The sequence below is a fragment of the Suillus bovinus genome (genome assembly GCF_016758785.1).
Source record: "Suillus bovinus strain UH-Sbo-P2 chromosome Unknown EDB93scaffold_22, whole genome shotgun sequence".
Classification (NCBI taxonomy): Eukaryota; Fungi; Basidiomycota; class Agaricomycetes; order Boletales; family Suillaceae; genus Suillus; species Suillus bovinus.
Genome location: NW_024542078.1, coordinates 60110 through 79131, shown reverse-complemented (window position 1 = coordinate 79131; position 19022 = coordinate 60110). Strand labels below are relative to the sequence as shown.

Below are 19022 nucleotides of genomic sequence, written 5' to 3'. Positions count from 1 at the left end.
AAATGTAACGATAGACAGAAATATACTGATCAACTTGTCAGTGGCACGATCGGGAAGAATGAGGGGAAATGCATTAAGAGCTTGTAGTAAAAATGCAAGAAATAAACTGCTGAGATGGTTATTCATAATGCAGAAATCAATTCTGTGGCGGCAAGGGAGGTGGTGGTGGGAGTCGCTGTGCTGCAGGACTGCCAGGGTCACACAGCCCAACACTGAATGGTGTGAATGGGCGGATGTCGAGCTGTATCCCAGGTTCCGCCAACGGAGACCCAACCCGCATAGACGAATTGTCAATTCCCATGGTTATGCTGTCGTAATACCGCACGCGAGCGTCCTGCTCCTGAGTCTCCTGGATATACTCAGCGGGTGGACGTGGCATGAGCGGTGGAGGAGGTGGTGGTGAGAGAACGGCATTCGATGGCGAAGGATGGTGGGGGACAAAACTTGACGCAGATGCGGATACGTTGCCATTGGCCTGCTGTTCCTCAGCGGCGTATTTGGCACGTAGCTGTGCCTTCTCCTCGGCTGCTGTGAGTGGTCTGAAGCCACTCACGGCAGGTTCAACGGGGGGAGGCGGGAGGCGTGAACCATTGACAGCCCGTGGAGGGGGAGGCTGCTGCTGGGCGAGTGCTGCAGCGTCTTGTTCCTCAAACTTCCGCCGGAGGAGTTCCTTCTCTGACAGGGCGCTAGTTGCATAAGATTGTACGGGTGGTGAGTATAATGGGGAAGCGGTGTATGAGGGCGACATGTCAGCAGCCGCAGAACTTTGTGCAGCCATGGCGGCCGCATCCTGTGCCTCGCGGTGCCTTCTCAGCCTCTCCTTTTCATTCAGATACTGTGGCTGTCCATTCGGCCCATCAAATGGCGGGGGCATATCAGACCCGCTTGGCTGCGCGCCGTACGACGTGCTCCGAGAAATGCTGGATGAGGGGTAGAGGGTATCATAAGCAACGGGTGCTGCCGAGGATGACGAGATTCCTTCGCGTGTCGCGTACTGGGTGTTCTGGCTCCGATCGACAGCGAGCTTGGCCTCATGGTACCGCTTTAACGCAGCCTTCTCCTCCTCAGCGGACGGGTAGTGTGGAACAATCTTGGGGGAAGTCGATGGAGGTGGTGAGGGCGGGTGGGGAGAGCGCGCGGGGCTGACATTCGCGCTGGCATTAGGGCTTGTGTTGCTCGTGGGGTTCTTGTTCATGGAGGATACCGCGTGCTGGTAGAGGGCGGCACCTGCTGAAATAGGACTGAGGCTACGAGAGGATTTCAAGAGCCCAGGTGAGCCATTGGCTTCAGAACTCTCTCGGCTGTGGCTCGAGGCACCAAGTGCTTGAGTGCGTTTGGCAGTGGCTTGGGCTTTGTCGAATAGACGGACTTTCTCCTCTTCTGCTGTTGGCCAGGCAGCCTGGAACGAAGGAGAACCTTTGGGTTGTAAGGACTACAAGGAATATTAGAGGGGAAGATTGGGATGTTAATATCTACTCACTGTCTCACTAGATTGTGGGGCCATAACAGCACTACCTTGGACCTGCTCAACCTTAGCCCTTGCACTCTCATACAACTTCTTCTTTTCTTCCTCGGCGGAGAGCCACGGACGTTGACCCCTTATCGGTGTCGACTGTTGTTGTCTAGAAGCTAGCTGTGCTTGTTCCACAGCCTCCCGTACTTCTGCATCCCGATCACTGATGTTAGTGATTGTGAGACGGTTTTGTGTCCCTGTGGCAGTAGCCGAGCCACGTCGTTTGCGGCCTGAGCCGCCGACCGGGCGTACGACGAGGGCGCTGTCCTCCTGAATGCTACCCATAGGAACTTGGGCTGCTGAGCCGTAGCCTGGGTGGTCTATTGTGCCTGGCACACGAGACTGGAGACTCTTAAGAGCGCCGATCTCATCCACTTCAAGGTCGTCGTACTGGTTATCGCTATTATATGCGTTGGGAGTAGTATTGTACTTGATGGATGAGGTTGGAGGTGTCAGAGGTGTGCGCCCATGTCCTTGAGCGGAGGAGTTGTAGTCAGAAATCTGTGAGTTGGCGGTGAGAGGGCGAGCCAGGACCGTAGGTGCAGTGCTTGATGGAGTCATACAAAGGCTGGGGGCGACACCGATACGCCTGAGATTCTTTTAGTATAGATCAGTCATAACAGCTAGTATTGCGTACCTAACGGCTTCCTCGGACACGCTCCTGCATTTCAGTTAGATATATACACAAAATATTGACTGAAATCCTCACCTTGGCCAATTCGAGACGACAACAGGAAGTTCTATCATAACTGCCTGCATCGAACCAAACCACGCTTTGACTAAGATTGTATATGTGATGTCAATGTGCCTCGCAGCGTTGAGCGTGGTAGTAGTATGTGTGTTCGGGATCAAACACCCAAGTTCCGCCTTGTGTTGCATGCCACCAAACAACGTGACATTGAGTGGCACCTTTTGCTCGCCAACCAGCCCACTTTTGACCTGCGGACCATTGCGCTTGCCAGTCTGGCCAGCCTGAGTACTAGCACGAAATATGGTTGTTTCCTTGAGAGAAAACTCGAATCCGCGGAGAATGACTGGATGCACTGAGTCGGATTTGAGAATAGCCATGACAGACACTCGGTCGCCTGGTCCAAAGCATGTTCGTTGGCGTTCCACTGTGAGATGTACACCGTCTTGGTTAACGGTGCGTGATTCTGCTTGTGCGTATACAGGCCACGTCGAGTGGAGTTCGTGCTTGTCAATAATGATAGTAGTGGCTTGAGATGTTACAACAGTTTTACGGCGGCGGAAGAAACCTCTGCAGATGGCAAGTCAACTCACGCAACTCAAGGTCTGACTTGGAAGACTCACTTCTTCCCAAGAGTACAAACAGTCGCAACTAATTCATAGCGGATGCCAGCTAATATGCGAAGAGATACCATCAGATAACAAAAACTGTGTTTGCGCGGGCACTCACCGCCTCTTTCAAGGGCAATGCTTGGCGGAATGGACTCGGGTATACGAATATGGAATGGGAGGTCTTGCTATCGCTAGCTCTCAGTCCCCGACGTATTTACACCGGGATGACTACACCACTCACTGACTGCAGTAACTCGTATTCATCGCTCGACTCCCATAGATTTATCGGGCTCGAGCCAATAAAGTCGAAGTAGGAGTTCGTCTGGCCACCGCCAGGAAGTGTCTCGATCTTCTTGAGCTCAACACGGACCCATTTTGCTTTGACGCCCTGAGGCCCCACCCGCACCTCGACAGCCTGACAGATATAAGCCAACTTAATTGTTGTCTAGAGCGAGCACGTACACCCTTGACTGCTGCTTGAGGACGATCTTTCGCAGCTGGTGGTATGCCGGGATAGCCTAAGAGTGTTTTTGTCGTAAAAAAGATTCAAGCTCAACGGTTTTTGCACTGACCAACGACAAAATCGACATTTGGGGGTGGCTGAAGCGCACTAAAAGTACCTGTTGAGTGGCGGCACTAGTAGGAATCGGAGGACTAACATCTTCACTTGCGACATTCCTCGAAGAATATGATGTCCAACGCAAGAGAGAGAAACGAGTGGAAGGGGAGGCGCAGCGTGCCTAGCTCAAATCACTGTTTCCGCACAACTGCAAGCAGATTTATCAGAGCTGACAACTACTAGGCGCTGAAATGCACAGCCTACACTTCACACAACCTTGAAATAAACCTGTCGGATCATTATTTCCATCAATACCTAGGCACCATAACTTAAATCAACGACTTCATAATGATGAGACCAAAAGACAAAGAGATATAATGATAAACGGATACTACAAGCTAGCAGGAAAACAGAAAATGTACAGAGGATGGCGCAGACGCAAGATTAGAATTTAAATTCTTTGCCCTTCTTTGAATCCCGCTCGCGATCCATCTTTTGTTTCTTTTTCGCCATTTCCTTTGCCACCATATCTGAGAAGTCTTCTTTTGATCCTGCCACTCCTGCTGAACCTCGTGAATGCTGCTCGTACTTTCGCCGTAGCTCATCATCAGTCATGCCTTCCATCTCGCCTGCGTCAATAGAAATGTCGACACCATTTGCCTTACGCTATAACGGTGATCAATACCCTTATCGAAGTATTTGGAAAAATATTTTGACGTACTTTCGTTCCCCGTTCCTCCCCAAGCACGGGAAGGTTTTGTGGATTGGTGACTTGAGTGACGTCATACCCACGCTCACTACCCATGAGCCCGCGCACGGAGGTCTGTTTCTCCGGAACAACCTGATACAGCGACCGTGGTCCACTCTCCGAGGCGTCTGATGATTGGTGTCTGGACGACGTCTTCCGCAGCTCCAAGAAGTCGGGTGTTTCGAGTCCCCCAGCGACGGTAGAGACAACGCTGGCCATACCGGAAGGCGTTTCCAGACCGGAAGGTGTTTGAAGGCCGTCGACTGGTGCTCCTTCCGCAGTTTCCTCCTCCTCCTCCTCTTCCGATTCTTCTTCCTCCTCTTCCTCCTCCTCTACAGGTTCTCTCAGTATTTGCGACCATAAGGACGATAGAAATGAACTTGCCTTCCTCCGGCTCTAGCTCTCCCCATGTATTCTTGTCGATTGGTTCACCAATCTGTGAAGAATAGTGTAAGAGAAAGGCATTTGAATAAACTCTTTCACGTACGTTCGCATCGGTAACCTTTGGCAACACACCAAATACATCGCCATAGAGAGGGCGATTATACTCGTCCAACGGTGGCTTACCCCATCCACCAGGATGGAAACCCCATTGAGCGCTTGAGATGTGATTAATAACTTCGAGCTCATTAAAATGCGCCACACTCACCCCTCGGGTATGGGTGCATTGAGACCAGGAATCCGTAAAGTCGGGTAGCTCGGAGGAGGACCAAATCTTTGCATGCTAATTAGCCAAGGTGGAGGTGCGAGTGGTGGTATCGATAGCGCTTCAACAAGCTCTGGCGACAAATCTCCTGGTCGTTTCTCTTTCAGCGACGTTTCGAACTCCTTCCCCTCATAGTACCTAACAAGCAAATGAATAAGCGAAAGTGGAATGAAAAGAATTGAACATTTTACATCTCGCCAAAGCCAGTGACCACTGGCTTTGTCGCAAACTTGAAGAAGGCGTCATGTAACTTTTGATAGTCGATGTCGACCTTGCCCATCTTCGGCTGTACCCGCTCACGAGTTTTGGCCTTTAATGACATATTAGCCTCCTTCTCTTTAACTGCGTCTCTCATTGTCGCGATACCCGTATCTGCTATATACGAAGGGAGCTGGAAAGGCGCCTTCTCAATTCCACGCTTTCCTTGCAAGTAATCTCGTTTTGCACTCCAGTGCGCAGGTACAGGAGCGGTATTGCGGTAACTCTTGAGATGAAGCAGTAATCTTGGGTCAGCGGCTGAAGGATCCGTCCATTCAACTGCTTCAGGTTTCGCCACCAGCTGCTTAAGCTCTGCAATCGTCAGACGGGCCATCTTGCGTTGCTTCTTTTTCGACAGAGGTTTCTTCTCCTCTGCATCCGAACCGGCGTCTGATTCCATATCATCGTCTGAGTAGATAACCTCCCCTTTTGTGGGTTCCGAATCCTTCGCCTAGATATTGCGTGAACTAAGAGGAAGGGGTGGGTGGACATCATATGACGCACCTCTGCATAGTCCTGAGGAGCCTGGAAACGTGCAAAAATGTCGGAGAAGGCCACAAGAGCTGGATCTTTGACATCCAGCTGCTCAATCACGTACTCGACATTGCCAAAAGACCCATCCTCCTCTTGCTTCACAGTTTCAGAGTTCCCATTGAGCTCCTGCAGCCACAATTCAATTTCATAGATTCACTATTTCGAATTCAGACTGAGATGTGAAACGCACAGGTGTCGTTTGAGTGGCAAGGATTTTCTTTTCTTTTGCCTTCGCTCGCCGAAGCTGGTTTTTGGATTTAATGGCCTTTCCGTTGGCATTGGATTTGGTACCTATACCATTGACTGCAACAGGCATTCTGCGTGATTTCCCGAATGCACTTGAGAATCAAGGGAGAGCAAGAGGACTTTCGAAAGCGTTTCAAGGCTTCGAGCTTCAAACTTGGAGACTTGTCGTCGGAGGTTGGGTCAAAGAGTCGATAATTAGGTAATTTAGAAGGGGTGGTGTAATATATTTATTATTAGCAGTGGGGGTCGTTGCTCTGCTCCGAGTGCTGTAAGTAACACTTTATTTAATGTCGAACTTTTAACTTCATCCACTTTTGAGGTATCCGACTCATCTGCAACAATGAGTATACTAGACAGCCCTGGCCCATCATATCATAGATTGACCAGTGAGTCTATGTAGCATACTGTAAGCACGCTGGCTTACCTGAGTTCCGATAATCAGTACATGTCATATACCGTCGCTGATACTGAAAGCTTTTCAGTATCCGAGTCCCACCTTTTGGTGTAACGATAATTATGCGCCGGCGGCGATCTGACCAAGTTACACATACCTTTCCACACCTTGTTCGTGTCTGCGGCGGTGGCAACAAGCTCAGACATTCTTGCCCTAATGGTTCCCTTACCTCTACCTTCAGATCAATTTTATCTGTCTCCCATAGGCAGACCACATATGCATATGATAAAGATAGACATTCGTTCATTGATCATATTTGTAAGATCTCTCCAACTTGCAAGTCAAGTCAAGTCAGCTATCGACAAACCTTGCCAAGGCGGTTCAAATACGCGAGTGAAACGCTATGCCAGAGAACTCTTCTCAGCCTGCCCGTCTGAGCCATGCTTCTGCATCGGATCGTGAGTGCAGCCAATATAGTTTCCTGTAGTAGGGAAATTGAACAGAGTGGAGCCAGATGTTACTTCGCTGCATAAATGATTCATAGAGCTCGGGAAAGTCTGGCCTTGAGAAAAAATTTATGTGAAGTATACTTGATGACTTTCTGCAGGAACGTGATAATTTTACCCTTTGAGAAGGTGTGCCGCAGCCGGGTATCATAAACTAGGGGTTCACATTGAGGTAAATGGTGTCCTCGTGTTTCTTATGCCTCATGAGCAGCGATGGAGGTCGTCGAGTTCAGAAGAGATAGCAGCTTGATGTTTTTCCGTAACTTGAACACCATTGACGGTCAAGGCGCCTGTCTGAGACTCAGCTACACTTTGTTGGAAATGAAGAATTTTGTGAAAGCTGTACATGTTGAGTTATCGATGAATGAGGAGAAGTTCTCATATTTGAACTAGCGCCCTAGGACTTCGCTTGCGAAGCGCTCTTGGTCGAGGACTATGAGCGACGGTCAGATTCGTTGGATATTGAATAGGGAAAGACTGATGCTAGGACGTACTGAAGAAAGAGTCACCGATGTCAGACCATAGAATGAGATCGTGGTCTAAGAGCTCATTAAGTATCCTATAAATCAAAGATGGTTGTAGGGTGTCAGGAATACAGCATCTGTGGGATTATAGTTTCTGGAAAAGGTACTTGCACGATCTGACGTGCGGTTTGTTCAGACGCGACGAGCTAGCTCTTGGAGTTACTGCAAGATGCATTTGTTGGTCTGCAATCATACTGTAGTCGATGAAGGAGACGAGCGACTTTTCTTTCGATGATCACAAAGAGCTAGCACATTACACGCACGCGGCACACTTAAGCTACATTGTATGTCCTAAAAGCCATATGGCTCCAGCCGTCTGATGCACTTGGGATGCGGTCTCTTCCATTCCCCTTTGTTTGGATCCGGCCATAAGGAAGCATTGTTCCATTGAGCTTGAAGTTGTGTGCCGGGAGTCGGGAAAAACCCCAACGGCCAAGTAGGCAAGTAGCACATCTCCTACACGACGAGGTCAGTCATTTCGCAAACAAGTAACTTGATTTTGTTACCTCGAAACTACAGGCCGGTCGACACTTCACCCACACGCTCCAGTCCAACCACGAGATCAACTGTGTCACATCCTCCTTCCATTCGCCCATGAGAGTATGTATGTGATCAGCTTCAGGGCGGTTTTCCAGAGGATAAAGTGGGTCAACTCCCAAAACCATTCCAGAAGCCCACATCTTCGTGAGGACGCGGCATATTTCATGCGTAGTTTCCCAGACCGCCTGCAGGAGCAAACGTTCAGAAGGCGTCAATGTCGTTCTGCGAGCTACCATGGAGGCCGTATGTGATTTGGCACATTCACGAAAAACTGGCGCGGCCCACAAATTTGTCGCGTTGGCGAGGACGGAGATATTAGGAGGTAAGGCTGCAAACACAGTGTAGGGCAAAAGCATGGTGCGTAGTCGTCTCTGGATTTGTTTTGCGTGGTTAAAGACCGATCTATCGTCCATCGTCATGTTCAAATGGTACTGCATGAGCTCCAGACGGTTGGCATATCGATCGACCACCACCCGTAAGACCGTTTTCCAGTCGATGCCGCTGGCTGTCACAGATGGTTGTGCTAACACTTGAGCTAGCCTGTCTTGGACGCGTTCTATATCCTCCGATGATATTCCTTTCACTCGATGATCCCACCGCTCCAAGCCTACACGACGCGGGACCAAGGAGGGAACAAGAGCGGTGTCATAGAAAGAGACAAGCCCAGAAAAATCAAGAATAATTCGGGTTTCTCCTGGATAATTTTCGCGAGATGAAGTAGAATGCATCATTTCAAGAGCGTGATGCACTGATGTCCGAGAATAATCAGACCTACGTTAAAACATGGACATGGCCGCTCACCGGTATTGGGGTCTTCTGGCAGATCCGTAGGCGGGCCGCTGCCGATGCGAGTGCTCTCGAGATTTAAGAACGAAACAACCTCCATGTGAGAGGTGAAGTTGCATATCATGATTTCACTATGACCGTCGTCAATAACAAACCACCAAGGAACTATGTATGGGTTCGCACAAATTCATTTCCATCCTATAACTCACACATCAGCATCGGGCATTGACGCATCTCAAAATCCAACGAACCTCACAAAGCCATTCAAGCCATATTTCTGACCCCATTTACACAGATCCTTTATGCGCTGTTTTTCATTCAACACCCACTCTGGTTTCATTTTCGACCATGCCACGAGATCTTGGGTGTCCATTGTGCCCTCAAGGAGTTTCGCAGCGCTGCTTCCGTCAAAATAGAGCACTTTCATCGGCCGAGTGACTGTAAGGATGACGTGCCAGCACCCTGTTTCGATTGATCCCCGGCAAAAAACTATGGAGTGGTCTGGATCCACAGCGACCCAATCCAGGGCAGTTGGTGGATTGGGACCGATGGCTCCATGGTAGAGTATAGTGCCCACGGGAATAGTTCCTGGAACTATTGTATGACCTGCAAGACGTAAATAATGAGTCATGACTCGTCTGCGTGGTGTTCAGTATTAGACACACCAATACGATAATGCGTGTTTGGCCAGTGCTGAAGCAGGGAATTGGCCGTTTCGAACACCAGATGTCCTGTTGCGTTAACCACAGGTCCTTTATCAAAGTCCCATTGTCCAAGATCATTTTCGACCTCCGAAAAAAAGGATAAAGACGCAGTTAAACTTGACAGAGGCGTCTGTGCAGTAAGAACCTGTTCAAAGGCAAGAAAAAGGCAAACAGCTGAGGCTTTCCTGGTAAACAGCATTTCGACAGGGCCTTTGTAAGCTTAGTTATATACTGGGAGTAAATCTTTTGGACAGATGGTCATCGCTCGGTTTTATTCACCTTCCCGCGATGGTCGGGTCGACCTTGAATCCGAAATACTTTCTGTGGTTAGTATCATTAGTAGTAATCGGCGAATCAGATATTAGGTTGTGATAGTAGTTTTCAATGTTTGTTTCTTCTATAATCTAGGATTGTCTTCCAGTCATCCCGGCAGATGGTATCGGTGAGATAGAAACGCTGGTAGAAAAGTTAAATGGACATTGAATGTTATTTCCTGAATTTCGCTCAAGTTGCCGTAGTGATAATTCGGAATAGAGTATATATAACATACCACATAAGGAAGTCGTGCTGAGTCGAATTTGCAAAACATTAGACTCGTGACCAGTCTGACGTACGTCACATGTCCGTGTTTATATAAGCCAGGCTGGTCCCGAGCCTAACCCTGTACGGGAACCGCCCATTATTCCTCTTACTACTACCAGCTACGTCGTATCATCTCTTTTCCTCCCTCTCTGGACCCTCCGAGTCCGTAAAGCATATTCCCGTTTAACGGGCGCACATTCTACAGCAGGCAGAGAAGGAGCTACAACTCCAGATAAAGGCTCGTCTGCAGACTCTGAGCATCTTAGGCGGAGTGTGCAATGACAAGTGGTGGCTGAAAGATAAGTAGCTTCCCTGTTCTGCCCGATTTCGCAGGATTCTTCTCTAACTAAGCCAGCTTTAAATGATTTTATCACTGCCCTGTGGACGTTAGAGACACTGTTAGAAACACGATTAGAAAATATGCCCAAGTTACACCATGTGCATGAGGCCTTGACTCCGCGCAATGCCTGATCACTCATACTAGTTGGAAAATACATATGTATTTCATAAGACCTATAAGCCAAGCTTGTTCCACGATGAACGAATTAATGCTAGCACGACCCACGTTCCTGCACTGCCCAATTACACATGATTAGCGCTGCCTTGAGGCTTGTGGTCAAGGGTGTTCGGGCGTCTTTCAATTTTGGTTCTACCGACGTACTCTCCCCTCCCACTGATTCTTGCATCTATTTCCCTCAGGCTAATTCCAATTTTTACCTGTTTGCAATGAGCGAAGACCACGGGCCGAATCCTCCTCCAGAGGCTTCTGTATCCAGAGAAACAACTGCTCGCGAGAGCTCGGTATGTGCCCTCACGAGATCAGTATCGACGAGCGCTAATAACATCGTCGCTGCCTCTCATGCATCCAGACCCAGCCCCGTGACGGACTCTGTCGGGCTCTGCGGAAATTCAAGAAGAATATAAATAAAAAAGTTTCTGTACGTCGACCTGAATGCTGAGGGAGCTAGAATATAGCTGATAATGTACAGAAACGCTTCAAGCGCTCCCGCCCCCAAATCCTCGCTGTCCAGAACGCCGATCATGAAAGTGCTTCATCGAATCAGAATATTGAGGTAAGTAGTCATTATTTTGATGTTGAATTTATCTGAGGTCCACCAAGGATGTGTTGCGTCTGCATCCTTCCGATGATGACCAGCCCACCACGTCTAAGAATCTCAGTACCAGTGGCTGTGTGAACCAAGGAGCGTCCGGAGAACCTGCTTCGAAGGTACTAGTATATACGCCAAATAGTTTTTCCATCTCTAAACTCTGGTGGCCGTGCAGATTCTCAATACTCCTGGCGTGGAAGAGATTCCGGATTCCCAATCAGTTGGTGCAGAACTTCGGGGTGCCCGTGGGGGATGGGAAGGTACGAGGCTACTCGGGGGACATGTCACTTCTGTGGTATCCAAAGTCGAGGACGGCCCAAAAGATCTCGCTACTGCAGACGATTTTCAGACCACATACCTTCAACCACTCAAAATTTTCAACACTGTTATTGAGAATCTTACAAATGTATGGGCCACTCTTCTTGGTTGGAAGCGAGTTAATCAAGTTGCATAGGTACACCCTTACGCAAAGATGGCGCTGGGCGTGCTGTCTGCTGCATCCAAAGTACGTGTAGTTTGACCCTCTGTTCAGCAGCTGTTAACTCTATGCAGATTATTCTCGCTCAAACAGAACGCGACCAATCAGTACAATCCCTTCTGGAGAAATTGGAACAACTTTACTGCTTCATGTCACAAGAGGACACTCTTGCTCAGATTTCATCCCAGCTCAGTATCGCTGGACGAATCGCCCAGCAGACTCTAGAGTGCGCACGTTTCATTAGGGATTATTCAGAGAAGAAGAGCTTTTGTGAGTCATCGCGCTATTGAACTTCCCATATTATGATACTTATACCATTTTCACAGGGAAGAGACTCGGCAAAAATGTTGCCTCGGAGACGGATGACCTGATTAAACGGTATAATAACGCTTTGGATGGGCTTATGCAACAATTTCGGGACCAAGCTCTTCGAGACATAGCTGATCTCGTCCGGTGTGCGAGTAAGGATTCGCATGCGCTTCTGACTTTCCGTCCACTCATACCCTTTCAGGCGATGAACTGGGTGACAAACTGATCCTCAGTGATATGCCTTACGCCGCAGCCGCCGGACTTGATACCACAAAACAATGCCTACCAGGGACGCGCATGGCCATTCTTTCCCAGATCACTGAATGGATCAACGACAGTAGAGATACTGCTCAGCGTGTGATGTGGTTGTCTGGCCCTGCGGGCACGGGCAAATCAGCCATCGCTCACACAATCGCTAACTGGTTTAACGACTCGGGAGGGCTTGGTTCGTGTTTCTGCTTCGACCGGCGTTCTGGAGCAGACGAGCGTCATAAAAAAGTCTTCTCCACCATCGCTCGCGACCTCGCTGACCGTGATCCGGAGATCAGACGCGCATTGGCGAACGCAGTCGAACATGCAAAGGCGCTCAAGAGCACGACGGATATCATCCAGCAGTGGCGCAAGCTGTTCATGGAACCGCTAAAGAAATTTTCTGGGTCGAGCGTAGGGCCTGTTTTGATCGTGATCGAAGCGCTGGATGAGAGCGGTGGAGCAGAGACACGGCGTAACCTTCTCCGCATACTCGCCGGTACACTGGAGGGCGAAGGTCTTCCCCAAATCACCGAACTCCCATCCAACTTTCGAATTCTTATCACCTCTCGCGCTCTTCCTGACATCAGTTCTGAATTTCAGGATGCTCCACATATCCGACGGTTATCCATGGACGACATTTCAGAAAAAGACTCGAAGAGAGACATCCGTACTTTTGTGTCTCACGAGCTGAAAAAGGTGTCTGGCCTTGGGGACAAAGAGTTCGGAGACCTCGCTGACAAAGCCTGGTGGACTATTCGAATGGGCGCGTCTTGCATGCGAATACATCCAAAAACCCTCTGCTGGCTCATATCCAATCGAACGCTTTAATGCTGTCGTGTCCCACCATCATGGAGAGCGGAAAAACTTGTTGTATAGCATGTATAGCTTCATTTTAGGAGAAAACATGGGAAAGGACAGCACAGAAACCGAATATCGGCGAGCGCTAGCAAGGTTTCATTCCGTGATGGGACAAATACTTGGTTCAGCCGAACCCCTCCCTTTGGATGCTTTGAATGCCATGAGGTGCCACTTTCCAGACCCAAGGGAGCATTACGAAGTAGAAATCGTGGTAGCACATATGGGATCCCTGCTAAGCGGCACCACCAACTCATCTAGCCCCATTCGACCCCTTCACGCATCCTTTCGCGAATTCCTAACAGACAAATCATCCAGTGGAGACTTTTTCGTGAAGATGCCGAACTCACAACGCGATCTTGCTTTTGCCTCACTTCGAGTGATGGAATACGACCTTCGCTTCAATATGTGTAATCTAAAGTCTTCCTACCTGCCCAATAGTGAAGATATCGAGTTGCCGGACAAAGTCGCAAGACACATTCCCTCGCACCTGTCGTACTCCTGTCGATTTTGGGCTACGCACGTCCGAGCAACGACCTTCGACACGGAGCTCGCTGACCAAATAGGAATATTCCTGGACAATGTGCGACTACTCTACTGGATCGAGGCACTCGGCCTCCTCAACGCACTTAGCAGCGCAGTTGCTGTGCTTCCACTCCTTACCCAGTGGCTGAAGGTGAGAACAGAGTCACCTGGTGGTGTCAAGGCGAAGTGCTTATGCGCAAACACAGGGCCAGTCCGGATATGCAAATGTCTTGTCCACTGCAATGGATGTACAAAGATTCGTCCAGGTCTTTGGTGGCATGATTTTATACAGCACGCCTCATCTGTATGTATCAGCACTGCCATTTTCCCCCATCAAGTCCACGATAGCTTCCAAGTTTACTGCCAGGTTTCCGAACACTCTTCGTCTGATGCATGGACGTCTTGTAAACTGGGCGGCTATTCAGACCGTGATCAGTGGGCACACCCAGCCGGTTACATCAGTCTCGTTCTCGCCCGATGGCACTCGCATCGCGTCTGGTTCTTATGATTCCACTGTCCGGCTGTGGGATGCAGCAACGGGGCTGCCATTGGGTGAGCCCTTCCGAGGGCACACTGAGGCGGTTTCGTCAGTCTCATTCTCTCCCGATAGCACTCGTGTCGTGTCGGGTTCAAAAGATTCCACTGTCCGGCTGTGGGATGCAGCAACGGGGCTGCCATTGGGCGAGCCCTTCCGGGGGCACACTCGTTCGGTTTTGTCGGTCTCGTTCTCTCCCGATGGCACTCGCATCGTGTCTGGTTCAAAAGATTCCACTCTCCGGTTGTGGGATGCAGCAATAGGGCTGCCATTGGGTGAGCCCTTACAAGGGCACACCCAGCCGGTTACATCAGTCTCGTTCTCGCCCGATGGCACTCGCATCGTGTCTGGTTCAGAAGATTCCACTGTCCGGCTGTGGGATGCAGCAACGGGGCTGCCATTGGGTGAGCCCTTCCAAGGGCACACCGAGTCAGTCACATCAGTCTCGTTCTCACCCGATGGCACTCGCATCCTGTCTAGTTCAGAAGATTCCACTGTCCGGCTGTGGGATACAGCAATGGGGCTACCATGGGGTGAGCTCCTAAGTCATATTCATTCGATTTTCTCAGTCTCGTTCTCTCCCGATGGTACTCGCATCGTGTCTGGTTCAAAAGATTCCATTGTCCAACTGTGGGATGCAGCAACGGGGCTGCCACTGGGTGGGCCCTTACGAGGGCACACTGACGCGGTTCTGTCAGTCTCATTCTCTCCTGATGGCACTCGCATCGTGTCTAGTTCTTACGATTCCACTGTCCGGCTGTGGGATGCAGCAACGGGGCTGCCATTGGGTGAGTCCTCCAGAGGGCACACTTATTCGATTTCGTCAGTCTCGTTCTCGCCTGATGGCACTCGCATCGTGTCTGGTTCAGACGATTCCATTGTCCAGCTGTGGGATGCAGCAACGGGGCTGCCATTGGGTGAGCCCTTACGAGGGCACACTGAGGCGGTTTTGTCAGTCTCGTTCTCGCCTGATGGCACTCGCATCGTGTCTAGTTCTTACGATTCCACTGTCCGGCTGTGGGATGCAGCAACGGGGCTCCCATTGGGTGAGCCCTTCCGAGGACACACTCATTCGGTTTTGTCAGTCTCATTCTCTTCCGATGGCACTCGCATCGTGTCTGGTTCAGACGATTCCACTGTCCGGCTGTGGGATGCAGCAACGGGGCTGCCATTGGGTGGGCCCTTACGAGGGCACACTGGGTCGGTTTTATCAGTCTCGTTCTCGCCTGATGGCACTCGCGTCGTGTCTAGTTCTTACGATTCCACTGTCCGGCTGTGGGATGCAGCAACGGGGCTGTCATTAGGTGAGCCCTTCCAAGGGCACACTGAGGCGGTTTCGTCAGTCTCATTCTCTTCCGATGGTACTCGCATCGCGTCTGGTTCCAAAGATTCTACTATCCGGCTGTGGGATGCAGCAACGGGGCTGCCATTGGGTGAGCCCTTCCAAGGACACACTAGTTCGGTTTTGTCAGTCTCGTTCTCTCCCGATAGCACTCGCATCGTGTCTGGTTCAGAAGATTTCACTGTCCGGCTGTGGGATGCAGCAACGGGGCTGCCATTGGGTGAGCCCTTCCGAGGGCACACTAGTTCGGTTTTGTCAGTCCTCGTTCTCCCCCGATGGCACTCGCATCGTGTCTGGTTCTTGGGATTCCACTCTCCGGCTGTGGAATGCAGCGACAGAGCAACAATTCCAGGAGCACACTGAGATTCACTCCTCTCCATTCTCTTTGGACAGACGTCCCACCACACCTTGCAAACGTGAGACTATCATGTTAACTAATACTTGGAACTATCGCACCATTTGCTTTCCATCACGCTTGGAATATGCACTGCAAAACTCTGCTGAACTACTCGAGGGCACCTCTCACGTTAAAACAACCCCTGTCGTGCTGGAAGATGATGGATGGATGGTAGGAGCCTATCGTCGGCTTCTTTTCTGGGTACCACCCGCTTCCCGAGAAAACCCATTTTATTCCCTTGGGACTGTATTAGCGATACCCCCCCTTGGGCTAGATATTGATTTGAGTCGCATGGCTCATGGAGAACACTGGTCGAATTGTCGAGATCTGTGAGTTGTTAGCCCTGATTGTCCCTGGTAGTTTCTCAATCAATATCCTCTAGCTCTACTTGCAAATGATCCAGCCGTAGTAATACCGAGTGCACAGTTTTGTTCTATGTTAATCCTATATCGAGCTTGAATGTGGAGTTGTCCACTACCATCGTGGTTCCATATCTTGAAAATTTGCCGTTGCGACAACACTAGCCTCATCATTATCAACACTCGACCCCACCGTCTCGTCAAAGTACTCATATCATTACATCATACATGTAGTCTTCACACTATTAATAGAAATTGCACTGCCAGGCATTCAATGCATCCACTAATCTACAGCTCCTTGCAAGGTACTGAAAGTGCTCGTTGATCTCGAGTGGGAGGGATGTGGAGAGTACTATGGCTACGGCAGGAAGTGCGGCACCAAAAGATGGGGAACGAGCTTGATACGTGCATCCGCAATCGGTGTATGAAAGTGCTGAATGTCGATACTGGGATGACAGTGGAACTAGACATCAACGCCGAGTTGAAAATGAGTTCAGGTCCAAGCTCGGCCGGCGGAGGGGTGAGACGGAACACATGCGAAGGTTTTCTTGCCCTCCGAAAGTAAAGACTTTGTTTATATCACTGAAAAGCGTTTGAGTGTTCTATATGATAATTTGAATGCACGAGTATTGCTTACTTTGTCGAGCAGAAGCGCATTTTGCGCGGGGAGAATAGACACGGAGTTGATGCCGAATGCATCACAAAGGCCCAGACTGGCATAGATATTTTACTGACTGGTTCATCGTCGCGCTGGTATGTTTTGTAACCCAATTCATAGGATATAATTTTTTTTTAAAAAACGAAAGGATTCGTTCGAGGTGCTGCTGCTGGTCAGTCCTCATGAACGGGTCGGTGTAGACGTGTGTCCACACATTTCCCGCTCGGACAAGAACAAAATGACATTGCTGTTACGGACAAATTCTCAGCCTATGAAACAGGCCTCCTAGCTGACCGGTCAGCGGTGACCTCTTTGGCGAGACAGATTTGGGACTAGGACGGGCTTTTCGAAAGATGTGAGCATTGTGTGTTTCGTTGCGACGGTGCTTTGAGCTGAAAGGGAGATGTAAAATGGTTGGTTTGCACAACTGCAATATGCACGGACATGCACCAACGTGTGGAGACAGCAGGTCTTAGGAAGTAGTAGATTGGTGCTCGAAATTTTCGAGCGCGCTGACGCGCCACACCAGTGGACTATTGTATGCCGGAATCAGAAGCAGATTAGTGATGATGGTCATCCAGACCGTTTGCGGGAACGAGTTCTACTGAGAGAAAAGATATGCATATGTGTAGATGTGTGGGTAGCAAAGGACGCGATAGTTCAAGTTGGTCGGTCGGTTCGAGCTCATCATATCGTCGTCGACAGCGTCAGTGCACCAAGGTATAAAATTACCGAGACGTTCCGCTAGGTTGGGTTTCGAGAACCCAGTGGTTAGACCACCGCTTGAACTGCACACCTCACCGAAGCCGGCTATAAGTTATAACCGGTAATCCACTGCGCACAAGTCTCTTCATCCCCTCGTGATAATCCTCGCCTTCTTGAACGCCATCATAAACCATGCCTGCAAGTAAAATATCAGTGAATGTTTCTCAGGGTATCGCGACGATATCCTTGAATGAACCTCACCGTCTGAACGCGTTGACACCAGCAGGTTTGCATAATTAAATTCTTTAAATTAATCATTTTTTTGACGTTGGCTGAGCAACCATCGACTTGCAGACTATGATGAATTTGCCAACTCTTTACGCGCGGTCGATAAAAGAGAAGATGTAGTAGCAACCGTATGGCAAGGTAAGCAAGTTTCCAAATTCGTGGCAGCAACCCATTTATCTTTGGACAGCAAATGGAAAGTGGTTCTGCGCGTAAGTCTACACTTTCGTTGCTTATAGTGTTTTACTTGCGGAAAGTGGCACGGACGTGAAGAAAATTGCCTCAGACGGGAACAGTGACGTTCCGGTTCAACGCTCGATGAGGGATTGCCTCATCAATGGGGTGGTTGCTGCGAACACAGATTGCACACACGCCGTACGTCGCAATCCTCGCGTTTTCATAGTATCGCTGACTGTCATGAAAGATCTACACTCATAGCAAAATTCTTGTCGCGGCGCTAAATGGGCCGGTGATGGGTATGCAACTTCTTTTCTAAATGTCAAACGGTTCAAATGACAACCTCGATGTCAGGCATAGCAGCTGGTACGTTCACCATAGATGTTATACGTGCCATCTCAAATAGGTTCCCGTAGCTTTCCTCGGCAACTTTGACTTGATATACGCGGTGCCAGGAGCCTGGTTGAATGTCGGCTTCCCATTCCTGGGTACGCGCGTTTGATTGTTTTCTTCGATACATGCTGAAGACTTGTGCCCTTCAAGGCATTTCGGTGGAAGGAGGAGCTAGTGTTTCATTCGTCAACCGCAGTAAGTGAATCCATCGTCGTATGACCTTTTTCTTATGATGTTGTCAAGTGGGAATCGCCAAGGCAAACGAGGTGCTTCTTCTTAATAAGAAGATTAGCGCGTCAGAGATGCTTGAATGCGGATTCGTCAAGTGCGCGTTCCCACACCCGACTTTCCCTCCCCCATGCTGATAATCATCTAGCAAGATTTTTCCATCAAAATCAACTGAAGAATTCCACTCTGCAGTTCACCAGCATCTTAAAAATGAACTCGAGAACCTAGTTCCTGCCTCTATCTCCGTCATCAAAACACTCATCAAAGCTGGTTTGAACGATAAGAACAACTTCCACGCCGTGAACCTGCGAGAGAGTTATGCTCAAGCGGAAAGATTTAGTAGCGGAATACCTGCTGAGCGCTTCAGCAAGATTGCCAAGAAAGAAATCAAGCATAAACTGTGACGTATGTATGTATATTTGCCTTTATCCCGCGAGGCCTTTTACTGACCAGCCCACCTGACTGTCCAGTGACCACGTGTATACCTGGCTATTTTAGTCGTATACCCTCTTTCAA

At 49.5% G+C, this 19022-nt stretch overlaps 6 protein-coding genes across 6 annotated transcripts; 3 read left to right on the top strand and 3 right to left on the bottom strand.

Moving 5' to 3' along the window:
• Positions 1-5: 5 nt before the first annotated feature.
• On the bottom strand, positions 6-3642 carry EDB93DRAFT_327356 (uncharacterized protein). Its single transcript, XM_041456101.1, has 10 exons — positions 3472-3642; positions 3385-3422; positions 3275-3330; positions 3054-3227; positions 2931-2997; positions 2825-2873; positions 2223-2771; positions 2151-2174; positions 1481-2102; positions 6-1432 (listed from the first exon to the last, which is right to left on the bottom strand). The coding sequence occupies exons 1-10, from the start codon at positions 3486-3488 to the stop codon at positions 137-139; spliced, it is 2892 nt and encodes a 963-aa protein (XP_041308401.1). The 5' UTR covers positions 3489-3642; the 3' UTR covers positions 6-136.
• A 6-nt stretch (positions 3643-3648) lies between these two features.
• EDB93DRAFT_1141299 (uncharacterized protein) lies at positions 3649-6111 on the bottom strand. Its single transcript, XM_041449305.1, has 8 exons — positions 5808-6111; positions 5588-5743; positions 5017-5534; positions 4769-4963; positions 4607-4718; positions 4504-4555; positions 4093-4451; positions 3649-4037 (listed from the first exon to the last, which is right to left on the bottom strand). The coding sequence occupies exons 1-8, from the start codon at positions 5931-5933 to the stop codon at positions 3816-3818; spliced, it is 1740 nt and encodes a 579-aa protein (XP_041308400.1). The 5' UTR covers positions 5934-6111; the 3' UTR covers positions 3649-3815.
• Positions 6112-7578: 1467 nt separating this feature from the next.
• EDB93DRAFT_1084016 (uncharacterized protein) lies at positions 7579-9516 on the bottom strand (the record flags this gene model as incomplete). The annotated part of the gene is made up of 6 exons (XM_041445805.1): positions 7579-7743; positions 7794-8575; positions 8611-8744; positions 8797-8811; positions 8865-9219; positions 9279-9516. 6 exons carry the CDS (start codon positions 9514-9516, stop codon positions 7579-7581), a joined length of 1689 nt encoding a protein of 562 aa, XP_041308399.1.
• A 475-nt stretch (positions 9517-9991) lies between these two features.
• EDB93DRAFT_1327918 (uncharacterized protein) lies at positions 9992-12875 on the top strand (the record flags this gene model as incomplete). Its single annotated transcript, XM_041455101.1, has 9 exons — positions 9992-10700; positions 10769-10837; positions 10889-10972; positions 11020-11127; positions 11184-11414; positions 11463-11513; positions 11561-11756; positions 11813-11947; positions 11998-12875. Exons 1-9 carry the CDS (start codon positions 10488-10490, stop codon positions 12873-12875), a joined length of 1965 nt encoding a protein of 654 aa, XP_041308398.1. The 5' UTR covers positions 9992-10487.
• A 2578-nt stretch (positions 12876-15453) lies between these two features.
• On the top strand, positions 15454-16321 carry EDB93DRAFT_1327917 (uncharacterized protein). Its single transcript, XM_041455100.1, has 2 exons — positions 15454-16030; positions 16084-16321. The coding sequence occupies exons 1-2, from the start codon at positions 15501-15503 to the stop codon at positions 16097-16099; spliced, it is 546 nt and encodes a 181-aa protein (XP_041308397.1). The 5' UTR covers positions 15454-15500; the 3' UTR covers positions 16100-16321.
• Positions 16322-17615: 1294 nt separating this feature from the next.
• Positions 17616-18910, top strand: EDB93DRAFT_1240191 (ClpP/crotonase-like domain-containing protein; the record flags this gene model as incomplete). Its single annotated transcript, XM_041451728.1, has 9 exons — positions 17616-17709; positions 17778-17849; positions 17899-17920; positions 17966-18083; positions 18133-18184; positions 18302-18373; positions 18429-18473; positions 18522-18603; positions 18655-18910. 9 exons carry the CDS (start codon positions 17616-17618, stop codon positions 18908-18910), a joined length of 813 nt encoding a protein of 270 aa, XP_041308396.1.
• Positions 18911-19022: the final 112 nt, after the last annotated feature.